Source organism: Peromyscus eremicus, chromosome 13 (genome assembly GCF_949786415.1).
Source record: "Peromyscus eremicus chromosome 13, PerEre_H2_v1, whole genome shotgun sequence".
In the NCBI taxonomy this organism is placed as follows: domain Eukaryota; kingdom Metazoa; phylum Chordata; class Mammalia; order Rodentia; family Cricetidae; genus Peromyscus; species Peromyscus eremicus.
Window position 1 is genome coordinate 37,097,558 of NC_081429.1, and position 17,415 is coordinate 37,114,972.

Below are 17,415 nucleotides of genomic sequence, written 5' to 3' on the forward strand. Positions count from 1 at the left end.
CTTAACTTTTCTGTATAGACTTACTAATTTATGAGTTTTTCTTATAAGTGATCATTATTACTAATATTTCCCTTAAGTTTGAGACTTTTTTCCTTAGACATTGATTTCTCTGAATATGCTTTAGAGAAAAGATAGTAATGAAATTTTCTATTTTTTATTTTTATTTTTTTGTTTTTAGGAGTAATGTTTCAAGCCAGACTCCTTCTGCCAAAAGAAGCTTGGGGTTTCTTCCTCAGCCAACTCCTCTCTCTGTTAAAAAACTGAGGTGTAACCAGGATTACACAGGCTGGAACAAACCTAGAGTGCCTCTTTCTTCTCATCAGCAGCAGCTGCAGGGGTTAGTAAACTTGCTTTCTTACAGAGTGATTCAGCTGAGCTAATCTCTGTTTGTTATGGATATTAATATAAGAAAGGATTCATATTATTCATATTATAGTTGTAAATATTTAGAAATTGGGTCCTTTATTAAAGATGTGTCATAGCTATAAACAATAAGTCCATTATCTGGTCTCCCAAACAGTTTTCAGACCTTGACAATGTGTGTTTCTATCTATCTATCTATCTGTCTATCTCTCTAATACCATCTTAAAGGAGAAATTAGTATTCTCCAACTCCATATATATTAGACTACTGTTCAGGTACTTTGAACATTTTTTCTGTATTCTCTCAACACAAAAATGAAATCATAGTGGTGGAAATAATAGTGGGTTCTCAGAATTAAACCCAGGTACTTTCCAAAGCTCTTGACGACTGAGCCGTCGCCTCTCAGGGCCCTTTTTGTTTTGAGGTAGTATTTTGTACAGTCAGGGATGACCTTGGAATCCTGATCCTCCTGTTTCAAGTTCTTTAATGCTAGGATTGTAGGTATGTACGACATAACATTTGATTATTCTTGTAATGCTTAGTAGATTTCTTTTAGGATGAATTCTTGGCAGAATTGCTAACACTAAGGCTAGGAACTGGATCCAGCTCCTCTGGAAGAGCAGCCAGCATTCTTAAGCACTGAGCATTCTCCTCAACCCCTGACAACATTCTTTTTTTTTTTTTTTTTTTTTTTTCTCTTGGTTTTTCAAGACAGAGTTTCTCTGTGTAGCCCTGGCTGTCCTTGTCTTATCTGTAGTCCAGGATGGCCTCGAACTCAGAGATCCGCCTGTCTCTGCCTCCCAAGTCCTGGGATTAAAGGCATGCATCACCATGCCAGGCAGACAACATTCTTATAATGGTTTTACCTGTCCTGTGTTGAGACCATCTTGTCTCTCTCTCATTGATCTTTGCCTCCTTTTCCTGCTGTCCTCTTAATGTACTTTATTGTTCTGGTCTGTGCTACTCTGTTAACAACCTCATGACTTGTCCGTTATGACACTCCAGGATCCTCCAGTGTTTCTTCCATTCCTGCATAATGTATGTACATATCTCTAGAAATAACACTTCCTCTTTTCAGAGCACTTTCAGGAATTGCAGAATTTTAGGTTGTCACACCCCAAGACAGCTCTAAGGGGTGGGGCACATCTAAAAAGAAACTGTCGAAGACTAGAGGACAATATAGGCTACCTAATTCTATTGTTCATCACAAATCTTCCAAAACAGGCATACATGCGCACACACACACACAGAAGTGCAAGGAAAGACAACCTATATTTCAGCTCTGCCAGGAGACAATGATTAATACATATCTAAGTGTACAGGGAAACCCATTTCCTGCAGCATTCCTGTTTTCCATTGCCTAAACCTGTGGATGCTCAGAGTTGGGACAAGAGGCTTAAGTCCAAGGACCAAAATAAGGCTTCTGCCAAAGTGAACGGAAGGCAAGACATGTTTGCTGCTCTCTCTCCCTATCCCATCCCGCCCACTGTCATCATTACTGTGATGGTACATTGACGAGACTTCACCTTACTAAATTAACAAAAGCAGGTATAAAATCCTGTCCACAAACAAAATTGGAATATAAGAAAAAAGGCCACTTCTCTACAAAACAGTAGTAAGAAAAACCGGAAATATTAATTAAAATATTTTAGCTGATATTCCCTCAAAAGCAGCCATGAACTTAGCTGTTTATTGTCAGTAAACTTGAACTAGAATTAAATATTCCCAAACAAGGCTTTGGAAATATTACAAAAGATATACAAAAGTCAAGAATTTAAAGTATAGTAAAAATCAAAGACCATGTCTCATTCATAAATAAACTACTGATAATGTATGTAGGCAGATCAATAGAATATAAGAAAAAATCCTAATTGTTGGGGTAAAGAAGCACTTTTAAAATAAATTATATTAAAATAGCCAATTTTGAAAAAGATATATTCATTTTTAAATGTATGCAAGAATAAATTCTAATAGAATAGAGAAACCTGTTGTAAAAATTTTAAGTCTGAGCTAAAAGAGAGGCTCAGCTATTATAAGCACTTGCTGTTCTTGCAGCAGAGAGCCTGAATTCAGTTCCCAGCACCCTTACCCCCTTACAACTTCCTCTGACTCCCACTTCAGGGAATCCGATGTCCTCCAAAGGGTGCCTGCAGTTGAGTACCCAAATACAGACACCATGTGTGTAATGAAAAATAAAATTCAAAATCTTTAAACTCTTCAGGTACCAGATGTTATGAGTAAATTTCTTTATAACTTTAATGTAGGGAAAGGCTCTATAAATTTGGTTCAGAATCATGATTCAATGTAAGAGAGATAAATTTGTGTAGTACTAAATTTTGCATAGGCAGGCACAAAAAAGAGGCCAGTGAAATAGTGGAAGTAAAATTTTACTGCATATAAATAAAGGGATGATATTTTTATTATACAAAGAACATAAATTGAAGAGAGATGAAGGTCATAACATAAAATAGTGGCAAATGGCCCATTTTAAGTTTTTGTTGTAAGGATATAATACAATTGTTCTTAAAGCAGTTTCTCCAGATCAGCAACAGTTGATGACTTGTTAGAAATGCGTGTTTCCCTGCACCCCAATTTTCCATGCCTACTGAATCAGAAACTGAGTCCAGTAGTATGTAGTTTAACAAGCCCTCCAGGTGGTTTTGATGCAAAATGAAGAAATCTTTATGCATGCTGAGCATACTTTAAACACTTCTTTCCTTTCCAGATTCTCCAACTTGGGAAACACGTGCTATATGAATGCTATCTTACAATCTCTGTTTTCACTCCAGTCATTTGCAAATGATTTGCTTAAACAAAGTATCCCATGGAAGAAAATTCCATTCAATGCACTTATCAGGTAATGTTAATATATTTGCTGAATAACCTCGGGATTTTTAAATATTAGGGCAGTTACATTTTTATGTGTTTTGTTAGTAATTAGTCTTTAAAATAGGTCACACAATGTTTTTAAAATAGACTAACCTGTCTCTTTTATTTATCAGACGCTTTGCAAACCTGCTTATTAAAAAAGACATTTCTAATTCAGAGACCAAAAAAGAACTACTCAAGAAGGTTAAAAATGCTATTTCAGCTACTGCAGAGAGATTCTCTGGCTATGTGCAAAACGTGAGTGTTAATTGGTTTTAAATGTTTTAGATATAGAAAATTGAATTAGCTTTTGACCTAACTTTTATTTTAAAATGTTATTTGTGTAATGTGGTCACCTTAGATGGTAAAACCTAAAGAGTTACAGTAACTTTTAATGTGATTCTTCTATGGATTTTATCCTTTTTGATTTTTTTTGTTTATTTTAGAGACAGTGTCTCATGTAACCCAGGGCAGGCTTAAACATGATGTATGTATGTATGTATGTATGTATGTATGTATGTATAGCCAAGAATGTCTGAAATTCTGGTCTTCCTGCCTCCACCTCCCAGCTGTTGGGATTACAGGTGTTACTACTATGTCTGGTTTATGTGGTATTATGGATTGGACCCAGAGCTTTGTATATGCTAGGCAAGCACTCTACCAACTGACCCACATCCTCAATCCCCCTGCTTTTTTGAAATAGGTTCATGCTGTGTAGCCCAGGCTGGTCTAGGACTCTCCTCCTTCCCAAGAGGAGAGATTATAGACTTACTCCACCATGTCTAGCTTTAGCATACCTAATTTATAAATGCAGATTGCCAGTGGAAAATAACTGAAAAAAAATCTGTCTTTTTTAAACAAAGAGTTGTATGCTTATTTATGGCAATACAATTGAATAGTTAAGAATATCAACTCTAGAGACTGAAAGATGGCTCAGCTGTTAAGAGTACACTTGCTGCTCTTCAAGGGGACCCAGATTTTGTTCCCAGCACCCACATCAGGAGTTCAACAACTACCTGTAACTCCAGCTCCAGGGGATCCAACCCCTCTGGCCGTAAGTGCTTGCATTGCATTCATATGCACATAACCCTGCCATATACACGTACCAGATCTTAAATGTACATACACAGAAACCATTAGTTGTTTTACTTGCAGGGTTTTGTTTTTTTTTTTTAAATCTTGGTTTGTAAAGGTTTCTTATTAGTCAGTTGATTTGGTCTGGAAGAAGGATTTTTTTATTTTTACTTGTTTTCTTGTTACTGTTTGGTTTGTCAGGGAGAGTTCGTGCTGAGTTTTAAACCCTAGGACTCAAATATGCTAGGCAATTAATTGCTCTTCCACTGACCTAAATCTCTAAACTTGTGTTTATTCAAAAGCTATAAGTACTCCAAATCCTTATCAGAATAAGACTGACTCTGTTCAGGTATCTTTTGGCCTCTAGGTGCTTTAGTTGTATAAATGACAGTTTGATAAGCTATCAGACAAAAAAATTATTTGTTCTGATGACAGATATTATCATCTTTTTAGGATGCACATGAATTTTTAAGCCAGTGCTTAGATCAGCTGAAGGAGGATATGGAAAAACTGAATAAAACTTTGAAGACAGAATCTATCTTTGGAGAAGAAAATTCACCAGATGCTTCAGCCACCAAAGTGTTCACTTGCCCTGTTATTACGAACTTGGAGTTTGAGGTTCAGCACTCCATTATCTGTAAAGCGTACGTAATCTCTAAGGAAACTTTTCTCCTTTTTAGTCCTTTATGGCAAACTTTTCTTGTCACATATCAAAACTTATTTTTAGATTCCTTTCTTTCTCATGGGGAAAATACAAACCCACAAATTCTACAACTTTTTTTTTTTCTTTCAGGCTTTCAATTCTTTTGGGTTTGGATGTTTGTTTGTTTGTTTGTTTGTTTGTTTGTTTGTTTTTAGAGCTGAGGACTGAACCCAGGGCCTTGTGCTTGCTAGGCAAGCACTCTACCACTGAGCTAAATCCCCAACCCCTTGGGTTTGGCTTTTTGAAACACAGTCTTATTGTATAGCCCAGGCTGGCCTAGAACTTGACATCTTCCTGTCTCAGCCTCCCAAGTTCTGGCTGACAGTACAAGCATGATTTACAACACCTGTATTTCTTTCCTTCGTATTTATATTATTCATTATTGGCAGAAGCCAGCAGAAGACCAGTTATTAAGCTTTTCTTTTTGTTTTTGTATTTTGAGACAGAGTTTCTTTGTATAACAGCCCTGTCCTAGAACTGTTTTGTGGACCAGGCTGGCCTTGGACTCACAGAGATCGCACCACACCAGGTTTGGTTATTAGGCTTTTTTTTGCAACAAGCTCTTTTATCCATCTTTCTGGTTCCTTGGTCTGTCTTTTTATAACAATATTTGATGAGGTAATAGCCAAAGATAACTGAAATAGCTTTTGATGCACTCCGCTGTTGGTTTGTCTTCTGAGACAATGTCTCACCATGTAGATCAGCCTTCCCTTGAGCTAATAGATCTTCCTGCCTCCGTTTACAAGTCCTGAGGTTAAAGGTGTGTGTCATCACAACCAGCTGTAATACACTTTTGTTCTAACTCAATAGTTAATGGTTAATTGATTGGTGGGTTGCTTTTTGTTTGTTTAAGACAGAGTCTATCTTGTTCTGGTTGGCCTGGAGTTTGCTATGTAAACCATCCTGGCCTCAAACTCACAGATCTCCTGCTCCTGTCTCTGCCTCCTGAGTGCTGGGATTGAGTATGCATCACCACACCAGGCCTTTTTTTTTTTTTTTTTAAAGAGACAGGATGCTACTTTGAGACTAACGTGTGTTGCTCACGTTAGTCTCAAACTTGTGATCCTCCTGTCTCAGCCTCTTAAGTGCTTGAGTTAAAGGTGTGAGCCACCATATTTGGCTGGAAACAGTTTTTTGTTTGTTCGGTTTTTGTTTGATTATTTTATGTATGTGAATATTTTGCCTGCATGTATGTATATGCAGAGGTCAGAAAAGGGTATCACATCCTCTAGAACTAGAGGTTTTAAGCTAGTTTGTGGGTGCTAGGAACAAAACCTGAGCTCTGTGTAAGAACTGAGCCCAGTCTTCAGCCATGAGAAACAAATTTTTTAAAGGTAATTTTTGATCAATGTTCTTTTCAGCACTTTTAATACTATTCAATTTTAATCCACAGTAGCTTTCTGCCACTATTAAAGACCAGGGTTATAAGAATATATTTTACTAAGTGCCTCTCAGAGGTAGCATTGTAAGATGATCTTTTCCTTTGTATAATTCCATATCCTTTGAATGGGTCTTAACTCCATGGCTATGGGCTGTAGATGGAAGTTTCTCCAGTCCTGCCTGACCCTGAAGTCCCGCAGCCGCGTATAAAATACTCAGAGGCTTATTTAATTACAGACTGTATGGTCTATGGCTCAAGCTTCTTGCTAGCTACCTCTTATAATTTAACTCAACCCATTTCTATTAATCTATGTGTTGCCACGTGGCCATGACGTTACTGGTCTACTAACATCTTATTGCTCCTTGGGTGGCAGGGTTTCATTTTTCCCGACTCAGTCCTTCTCTCTGTATCTCTGCTTGGATTTCCCTCCTGGCTGTAAGCTTTCTTGCCATAGGCCAAAACAGCTTTATTTATTATCCAGTGGGAACTACACATATTCACAGCATACAAGAATACATCCCACAGCAATGAGCTGTCACTCTTCTGGTTGATGAGACTTTATCTGGCTACAGAAATTGGCTAATATAATCAAGACTACTAATCTTACCCTTGAATTTTTTTTTTAACAAGAGATAATCTGTATGGGCCAGAGCAAATCACACTACCCCTTTAAATCTGGGTCTAGAAGTAAAAACAAGCCATTTTAGTAGACGTCAGAGAGATGTGCTTCTGTATGGAAGAAAATTATTAAGATTGTATTATGTGTACTGGAGAGACGACTCAGAGATTATGAACACTTGCTGCTCTTCCAGAGGTTCTAAGTTCAATTCCCAGCAACTACATGGTGGCTCACAACCATCTATAATGAGAGCTAGTGTCCTCTTCTGGCATGCAAGCATACATGCAGGCAGAACACTGTATATATAATAAATCTTTTTTTAAAAAAGATTGTATTATGCTATTCATGTGTGTTGGACCATAAGCTCTATAGGGAAAGAGGGTATCAAGTATAGTTTTTTTTATATGTAAATATGTATAAATATTTATAAGTATGTATTTTTATAGTCCCAATTCTGCACTAATCTCCTCTCTTCCTTACAGATGTGGAGAGACTATTCCCAAAAGAGAACAGTTTAATGACCTCTCCATTGACCTTCCTCGCAGGAAAAAACCTCTCCCTCCTCGGTCAATTCAAGATTCTCTCGATCTTTTCTTTAGGGTAATTATCTTTGATATATTCATATAACTCAGTTTTATATTTTATAGATAATTATGTGTAAAGTTGAGGTTTCTTCAAGATAGAGTTTTGACTAAATTATTTGCAGAAAAAAACTAATGAAAGAAAGTGTTTATAAGTAATATTTATATAAATTTTGATAAACTTGATTAAAGCTGCTAAAGAAGAAAACTGACTTCCTAAATAGGTTGAATGTTTAGCTAAATGGTGATTGTTTTAAGCAACTTTAAAAGCTGTTTCTTACTTGTAATGCAAAGCATTTGAAATGACCTTTGGCCAAATTTGGCAACATGAATTAAACTTAGAGATACAATATGAGTTGTTATAAGAGCAGAGGAATGAAAAGATACTCTTTTCTCGGTTGTGTATCCCAGTAGGAACAAGAAGGGAGAATCAGGTTGATTCAGAGCTGTAGGGGTGTGTGTGTGTGTGTGTGTGTGTGTGTGTGTGTGTGTGTGTGTGTGTGTGTGTGTGTGACAGACAGAGATTCAGAAAGTTTCTGGGGCATAGTTGGGCCTATTGTGTGGCAGACCTTAGAACTAGTGGGAATTTGCTAAGATTCTTCTTTGTCTGTATTGATGGTCCTTGTTTTGTTGTAGCAAGTTGGTAGGGTTTCCTTCCTATAGCTTAATAAAAATTCTTTAAGTGATGACTGTTGAGCTTCATCACCAGATAGCTACTCTGTCTCTTTGGTGTTGTTTTACTCATTCTCTACTATTCTTGTTATTATCGTACACTGAAGATTTTCCTGTGTATCTTTATCCCCCCTTTTTAAGGATTTCTTGTTTCAGTTTTCTCTAGGTAATGATATCCACCCCAAACTTTGGTCCTTTTAGAGCAGTGGTTCTTAGTGGGCTGTCACCAGAAGATTGAGTTCCATTGTAAGAAAGGGGTAGAGTTACACCTAACAGACCAGGAACTCCGCCTAACCTGAAGGTGATCTTATCTCTGCTATAGCCAACTGTTAAAATCGGGATATATTCTTGGCCCGGTTCTTGTGTATCCATGGGGAAAAATGGAGATCTGCTTCGTTAGAGTTTAGTTACTATCGTAAATTGAGATGTTTCCTTGATAAAGAAGGAATTAGGAATTCTGAAAATAGGAGACATGATATCATAGATAACTATTTTAAAGATTAGGTCTTAATTTGGTAATTCTGTGATTCCAAACACAGCATTTGGACTGGTTCACAATTGTCCTTCACTGAACTAGTGAGATAAAGATAATTTGCATTTAGTGGTTAATGCCAATTCAACTTCATCCTTATTTTTCTCTCTTACCTTTTTATAGGCAGAAGAACTTGAGTATTCCTGTGAAAAGTGTGGTGGAAAATGTGCTCTTGTCCGACACAAATTTAACAGGCTGCCCAGGTAAATTTGACTACCTTTTTCAAAGTGAGTATCCCTCAGCCATGGGGGATATAGTTTAAGAATATACAGTGTTGCTGGGCGGTGGTGCCGCACGCTTTTAATCCCAGCACTTGGGAGGCAGAGCCAGGCGGATCTTTGTGAGTTCGAGGCCAGCCTGGTCTACAGAGCGAAATCCAGGAAAGGCGCAAAGCTACACAGAGAAACCCTGTCTCGAAAAACCAGTAAATACACACACACACACACACACACACACACACACACACACACACACACAGTGTTTACCTACCGTGTACAAGACCCTGGATTTGACCCTATACTCATTAAACGAGCAAAGAAACTTAACATTATGAAAAGATCAGGAAAGCGTGCATAGAAAAGGAAGAGGGCCTGGAGAGACAGCTCTGTGGTTAGGAGCATTGGCTGCTTACTCTTGCAGAGGACCCAGGGTCATTTCCCAGCACCCATTTGGTGGTTCCAGCCGTCTGTAACCTCAGTCCTAAGGGAACCAATGCCTAGATGATATACATGCAGGCAAAGCACCCATACACATAAACAATTAAAATATAAAGAAAAAAAGAATTGGAATACTGCAGAGAAAGTGGCCTTTGCATCCCGGGAAGGTGACAGAAGGAGGATGCAGTTAGTACACTGGCTCTAGAGTTCTCTTTGGTACTATTGTAATAGTTACAGAGTTTGAATCCCTTCTGAAATGCTGGAGCCAGGAGTATTCTGCACTTTGCAATATTTCCATGTACATAGTGAGATCTCAGGGTGGGGGGGGGTGTGCAGGTCTAAGCACTAAATTTCATTTATATTTCATATATGCATATATGCATAGTCTAAAGATAATTTTATATAGTATTTTTAGTGTCCCTGCTTTTTGTCCGCATCTTGGTACATAAGATAGGTAGAGAATTTTTCACTGTAGCATTATGTAAGTTTTCTAAGTTTCAGATTTTGGAGCATATCCGATTTTGAATTTTTTTGGGGGGGGGGTTGTTGTTGTTGTGTTTTTTTTTTTGGTTTTTCGAGACAGGGTTTCTCTGTGTAGCTTTGCGCCTCTCCTGGAACTCACTTGGTAGCCCAGGCAGCCTCGAACTCACAGAGATCCGCCTGGCTCTGCCTCCCGAGTGCTGGGACTAAAGGCGTGCGCCACCACCGCCCGGCCGATTTTGAATTTTTGCTTTAGGGATGTCATTTGCTTTTGCTGCAGTCTCCCTCCTCTTACCCATCAGGAAAAATGTGCTGCAGATACAATATGGACATAAGGGGAGCAAGTTACTGCATTTTGCCCATTCCTTTTTGAAAGGATCTTAAGTTATTAGATTTCCTGTAATCATAGATGAATTTTCTATCTTGGATGAAATTAATTTACATTGTATTAGTACTGTGCATAAGACAAAGCTAGTTTCAGAAATTATGATGTGGTTACAAGATAGCTTTTAGTGCTTCCCAAGATTAGCTCTCTCTGCCACAAACAAGATAATTATTAACATTAAATATTTATGTGGCACTCTGCATGTACCAGAGAGCTTTACTTTCTTTTAATAACTTCAATTTTCTGTAAATGTATCGTTTCAGGAATCTAGGACCCAGGGAAAAGTTCTTTTATGTTCTGTAATTCATTCCTTTCTAGAAAATAAGTTTTCAGAGAAAGTACTTTATAAGTCATAGCAGTATTATTATTTTTTATGCTTGTTTCTTTTTAAGAGACTATATTTATGAATGCTATGACGCAGTAGTGAGGAAAGAAGAAATTTGAAGACATAAGATTGCTTACTACTATCTGTCACTAATGGTATGCTGTTGAAAATACTGAGGTGGTTCTGGAGAGATGTCTCAGCAGTTCAGAGCATTAGCGGTTCTTCCAGATGGTCTGGGTTCAAGTCTCAGCGCCCACTTTCATTCATCTTTTTGAGATAGGGTCTCTACGTAGCCCTTCCTGTCCTGGGACTCACTCTGTAGACCAGGGTGCCCTTGAACTCACAGAGCTCTGCCTGCCTCAGAGTACTGGGATTAAAAGCATGGGCCACCATACCCAGCCCACATGGTGGCTTAAAACTATCTGTAGCTCCATTCTCAGGGGATCTGATTGCCTTTTATTTTTTTTAAAATAAAATTTTTTTTCATTTATTTTACATACCAACCACAGTTTCTCCCCCCTCCTTCTTCCCGTTCGCTCCCCCCACCTCCTCCTACGTTCCCCTCCACCCCCCATACACTCTCCATTTAGAAAAAACGCAGGCCTTCCATGGGAATCAACAACTGATTCCCTTTTCTGACGTCCTCCAGCACCAGGCCCACAAATGGTACACAGAACATAACATACAGGGAAAAATCAGTGCACATAAAATAAAAATTAGTGTAAATAAAATAGTAAAGAAAGGAGATCTTTTCTCCCCAGATAGTGTACTTGTGTTAAGTGTTAATTTGTTCTAAACCTGTTACATGAAATAGATGCCTCTGAATCTTAAATACTAATTATCAGTCTTCCCAACCATGGTCTGCTTTTAATTTTTGGTGGTGGTGATGGTGGTGGTGTGTGTGTGTGTTTGGTTTTGGTTTTGGTTTTAAAGATAGTCTCACTCTTGCCCAGAGTCTCCTGGATGGAACTCACGTAGCCCAGGCTGACCCTTAATTTGCAGTAATCCTCTTACCTTTATCTCCCAAGTGCTGGGATTACAGCTGTCCACCACTAGGTCTAGTTCTGTATCTGTTTTATCTTTCTGTTCTTTCTGGTGCTGGAATTGAAACCAAGGCCTCTCACAAGCCAGTCAAGCACTATGTGCCACTGGGCTACCTCCCAGCCCTTTGCTTTCATTATTGAAAAACCTGATACTTTTGTTAAAACATAATCACTTTTAATCTGCCTCATCTTTATAGATCAGTAATTTTTGATGATCATCTTTTCATGTTGCTTTTATTTTGGTTCAGGTTTTTGAAATGAGTTTGGCATCAGTTTTAGTCTCTTTACAACTGAATTGGTGTATCCTCTTCTTACATTGTAAATTAGGAGGCTGTGAATTTTAGCCTTTTTTTTCTTTTTTTTTTTTTTGGTGCTGGAGATCTAGCCCAGGGTCTCTTGCATGCAAGGCAAACATTCTACCCATGAGCTGTAGCCAAAATCTTTTTAAGTTTTTGTCTTGAGATAGGGTCTCCTGAGTCACTTAGATGGGTCTTGAACTCATGATTCTTCTGCTTCAGCCTTCTGAGTTCTAGGATTAGAGCCCTATCCCACATAAAGAGAAATATAATCAATAATTTAAACTTGCAAAGTTTTGAGTTCGTGGCTTCTGTAATAGAGGTCTGTGCTGAAAGAATAGACAGTTTTCCAAGGGGAGACAATTTTTGCCCGAAGAGAAGCTTAAATCTGATAAGATTTTTGAGTTTCAAAATTTGAACTTCTTATGAACTATGAAATATATTTAATCTATCAGGCAGAAATTAGGTGAAATTAGATGACAATTAGCTTACAGTAATAATAACAAAAAAAAACAAGTATCTATAAAGAGCTAAAAGCCTTTTTAGACTCCATCCAGAGTCAGCATGTGTTATATAATGCTTTTGTTAGTGGGGAAATTTTTCTGGTTTTCCTCTTAGTTTTCTCTAGAGACAGTTCTTCTAAAATAAGAGAATTAGGGCCAGCAAAATGGCTCAAAGGATAAAGGTACTTGCTGCCAAGCCAGGTGATTTGAGTTCAATTCTCCAGGATCCACTTGGTAGAAGGAGAGAACCAACTCATAGATACCCTGATTTTTCCACATAGATGCCATGCATGGCCCACATACATACACAAACAAAGTAAACAAGTATAGTAAAATAGGAGAATAATCTCGTGAGCTAGAAAATTAGCTCTGTTGAGAGAGTGCTTGCCTAGCACACAGGCAACCTTAGGTTCAATCCCAGGTACTGCATCTTAGCCCTTGAAAGGCAGAGATGGGAGGACTAGAAGTTCAAGGTCATCCTTAGCTACATAAGTTTGAAGCCAGCCTGGAATATGTGAGACCCTATCTCTAGTATAAATAACAATAACTAATCTTGAAATAACAAGGAGTTGGCTAATGTCTTAATCATAACACGTGGGAATCAAGGGCAGTTCAATGCCAGCCCGGTTTGCATCAAAAGTTCTAGGCAAATTAGGGCTACATGTTAAGATGGGAATCTAGGGCAGGAGGATTACCATGAGTTCAAAGTCAGCCTGGTTTGCATGGAAAGTTCTAGGGCTACATGTTAAGATCCTGTCAAAAAAAAAAATATTTTTTCATTGAAATGTTGGTCACCATTATGCATAAGGGCTACTATGTAATTTTCAGTCTATATACAGCCTATTTTAAATATGTAACACTCAATCTTTTTTTTTTTATTTTTCAAGACAGGCTTTCTCTGTGTAGTTTTGGTGCCTGTCCTGGATCTTGCTCTGTAGACCAGGCTGGCCTCAAACTCACATAGATCCGATTAAAGGTGGGTGCTACCACCCAGCTGCTTTTTTTTTTTTTTTTTTTTTTTTTTTGCACTCAAATAATTTAAGGTTAACCAAAGATTAATAGACACATTTAAAATTTTAGTTCTTTTGGCTACTGTGTGTTGTTTATTGGTGGGAGGATTTCTAGAAGCATTAGACATACTATATCTAAACTTCATTAATCAGATCAAGATTTTTATTTGTATCTATCTTAACACCTTTGTACATAGCAAATATTTAGTAAATGTTTCTTAAAATACTTTTAGTTTGGCCAAATGTGTGGGTGTGGGTGGAGGGTCTGTATTTGAGACTATGTCTTATTATGTAGCTTTGGCTGATCTCTAACTCCCTGTGTAGACCAAGTCGACTTTGAGTTTATAGAGACCCACCTGCCTCTGCCTCCCAGGTGCTGGAAGTAAAGGCGTGGGCCACCAACACCCAGCCTGACCAACTGTATTGTCTAAGTCAAATTTGACATGATTAGAGTGACCACTTTTAAGAGAGATACCTGTGTTCCATATGAATTAGCAGAGTCATTCTCTTCTGTTTTTCAGGGTCCTCATTCTTCATTTAAAACGATACAGCTTCAATGTGACTCTCTCACTTAACAACAAGATAGGACAACAAGTCATCATTCCAAGATATCTGACCCTGTCATCTCATTGCACTGAAAATACAAAACCACCTTTCGCTCTTGGATGGAGTGCACATACGGCAATGTAAGAGACAATGCTTTTTACCTTTACTTTTCCAATGGATTTTAATATTTCAGAGTGACCAAACTAGATAGCAATTCTCAGGAAAAATAATTCAACCCAAAAGGAGATTTCAATTCTGTATTATTTTAGAATTTTAGTGTTAAAACTGCTGTCTGATAGAGTAATTAAAGAAAAATGCTTACACAGAATTCTTCCAAATTTAATAGATGCTTGTTATAATACAGTGCTTTTTTGAGGGAGTGTTGCTACTCTTTTAGAACACACACACACACACACACACACACACACACACACACACACACACACACACAGACCATTTGGTATACTTGGAAATGCAAGTGAAATGTGGTAGTCCTAAGAATCACCTAGACACTAAAGTATTCATTTCTGTGTTCATCCCTACAGGTTCTACTTCAGTAGATCTGAATAGGGCTTGAGAATCAGTGTTCTTAACAAATGCCTTAGCTCTTGGAACATGCAAATTTGAGAAATCAAATGTTATGCCAGAGCTCCCCCCTAACCCCCAAATAGATTGATTGTTCTATGACTGTGAATTATGCCCAGTGTAAATAACTTCAGAGACTCCTAGAAATGTTTCAGAGAGAAGTCCCCTTGGCTTTAGATTTTACTTTGCCATCATGCAAGCTGGGACCTTAGGTCTTCTGAATGCCATGCTCTCCTGCATGTGTGCTCTTCTTGGAACCCCATGCTACAGTTCTTTTTCATACTTGAACAGTAATTTGGTAGAATCATAAAATGCTGAAGCTGTAGTAGCAAAAAGAATTTTTGAAAATTTTGTTCAAATCCTTAATTTCACTGAGGACCAAGGAAATTGATTTTCTTGTTAGTAACTAAAAAAGGCCAAATTTGGCTTGAGTATGGTAACACATGCCTATAATTCCCAGTTTAGGCTATGTAGAAAGTTTGAGTCTACTCTGGGCTACATAATAATACTGTGTCTCCAAAAAGAACAAGGAAGGGCACAGTGTCTTGGCTAATGTAGAGTTAGACATTACAGATAATAAATGAACATTTCCCAAAATTAATTGATGCAATTTTATAAGATATATTTACTTTGTATCTATAAATTACATCATGTAAGTTTACACTAAAGTCCTCATGGGTCTACTAACAAAGCATGTGCCCAGAGAGTCTTTAGTGTTTGTAATTGTTTTTCTTTCTGCTTTTATTTGAAGAGAACGTTTTTTTTTTTTAAAACTTGGTGCACACTGCCCTCTACTGGTAGTGCTTCTGACTGTGTTACGTATCTTTGTGATCACTGGTCTGAAATGAAGCTTTCTCACTACATTTTCATGCATTTTTAGTGGCTTTAAGACCTTGTTTGACTTGTCTGTGGGAAAATAAAATTGTTGTAACCACTAAGTATGGTAGAACATGCAGTGCTTGTCATCTAGGAAATCTCAATACATTGAGAGCTGTTTTGTTTTATTGCTCAAAACTAAAGAAATGAGAGGAGATCATTTCCCCCATGTGCTGCACTGACTTCATTTGTAAAGCTGTTTAATTATTAGATCAGTGGGAGCCAGAGATGACAATTCATTTTCCCTCTGGACTTCCATGGTTAGTTATTTTAAAGTATTGCTTGCTTTTCAGGAGAGTATAAGAAGAGACTTACAGTGTAGAATAATTAACTTTACCAGTTAAATATCTACCTTTAATGATGCAATTGTATACATTACATATTCTCCAATTTTCTGATAGTTCTAGACCATTGAAAGCCTCTCAAATGGTGAATTCCTGCATCACCAGCCCTTCTACACCTTCAAAGTGAGTTCTATTTCTTATGTACCCAAATTTTGTCTTTCTAAGGATTTAGCTCACCCTAATCTCTAAGGTTACCCACTCCCTTTTTCGTCATCATTTCTTTTTGCATGCCAGTTGCTCAGTATTACTCATACTTAGGAATGTTCTTGAGTCTGGCTTAGATATGACCTAGCTTTAGCAATCAAAAAAGGTTCCAGGATTATTTTGTTTTTAAATTTCTTAAAAGACCTTTGCTAATAGCATTATTTTCGTCCTAAGACTCTTAAGAATTGACTCTAAGGTTTAAAAAGATAAAATAACTTTTATCTAAAGCATCCTTCCTCACAGATAGGCACAGGACCCCACATATTGCTAGCTCATCTCCTGAAACTGACAGGAAGAATTCTGAAAGGAAACAGGAAACAAACAGGCACTGGAATGTTAAGATGTATTTATTTATTATGTATACAGTGTTCTGCCTGCATGTTTGCCTGCAGGCCAGAAGAGGGCAGCAGATGTCATTACAGATGGTTGTGAGCCACCATGCTGGGAATTGAACTCAGGATCTTTGGAAGAACAGCCAGTGCTCTTAACCTCTGAGCCATTTCTCCAGCCTGACCCCCTTTTTTTTAATTAGACCATTTTAATTTACTTAGTTGTCAGTTGACTTCAAAATTTATTTTTCTGAAAATTTGATGTCCCAGAGTCCTTTTAGGAAAAGCACAGTTTTGTTAAAATGCTTATTTGGGGCTTGTATATCCATACGATGACATTTAGGAACAGCTGTTTTCTTTTCCTCCTGTAATTATTTTTCAGTGCAATAAAACCAGATGATTACCATGACTAGAAATCTGAAATGTACCCATATGAATATTCTTGCTTGCTCTCCAGATACAAATGAGCAATACCACTTGGCTGCTTAGAAAGTGAGCAAGTAATACATTTGAAGAGGCTAAGTTCTGAACTGAGTACCACTGATTCTTCTGTAATATTCTTTGTAAAATACATTTGACCATGGTAAAAACATAGCTAGGTATCACCCCCTTCAACAAAGTATTTGCCTGATTAAAAAAAAAAGTACTTTGAGGTTTTCTTGATGAGCATGAAATCAAAAATAATTAAGAAAGCTGATTAAAGATGGGTGTGGTGGCATATATCTGTAGTCAGTCCCAGCACCTGGGAGGTAAAGGCAGGAGATTCAGGAATCGAAGACCATCCTCAAATAGCAAGTTTGAGGCCAGCCTGGGCTACATGAGACTGAGACTGTCCCAAAACCATTGGTGGCTGGCTAATTTGGCGATTTCTTAGTTATGCTGGAAACCTTATAAACACATCATAGGCGGCTATCCAGGTATCTGGACTCTGCATGCTGCCTCCAATCAGCTTCTCGGGTATGTTCATCTTGACACTGACCACTTGCCTCTCTTTTTTTTTTTTTTTTTTTTTTTTTTAAAAAATTTATTATGTATACAGT

At 37.7% G+C, this 17,415-nt stretch overlaps 1 protein-coding gene across 1 annotated transcript in view; it reads left to right on the plus strand.

Annotated features, from left to right (window-relative positions):
* The window catches only part of Usp37 (ubiquitin specific peptidase 37), a 60,583-nt gene that overhangs the window by 24,317 nt on the left and 18,851 nt on the right, over positions 1-17,415 (plus strand). The window contains exons 11-18 of the mRNA XM_059278703.1: positions 179-337; positions 3,089-3,220; positions 3,366-3,489; positions 4,759-4,949; positions 7,491-7,608; positions 8,917-8,996; positions 14,013-14,177; positions 15,900-15,965. Of these exons, the coding sequence (XP_059134686.1) occupies positions 179-337; positions 3,089-3,220; positions 3,366-3,489; positions 4,759-4,949; positions 7,491-7,608; positions 8,917-8,996; positions 14,013-14,177; positions 15,900-15,965 (1,035 nt within the window). The remainder of the gene's footprint in view (positions 1-178; positions 338-3,088; positions 3,221-3,365; positions 3,490-4,758; positions 4,950-7,490; positions 7,609-8,916; positions 8,997-14,012; positions 14,178-15,899; positions 15,966-17,415) is intronic.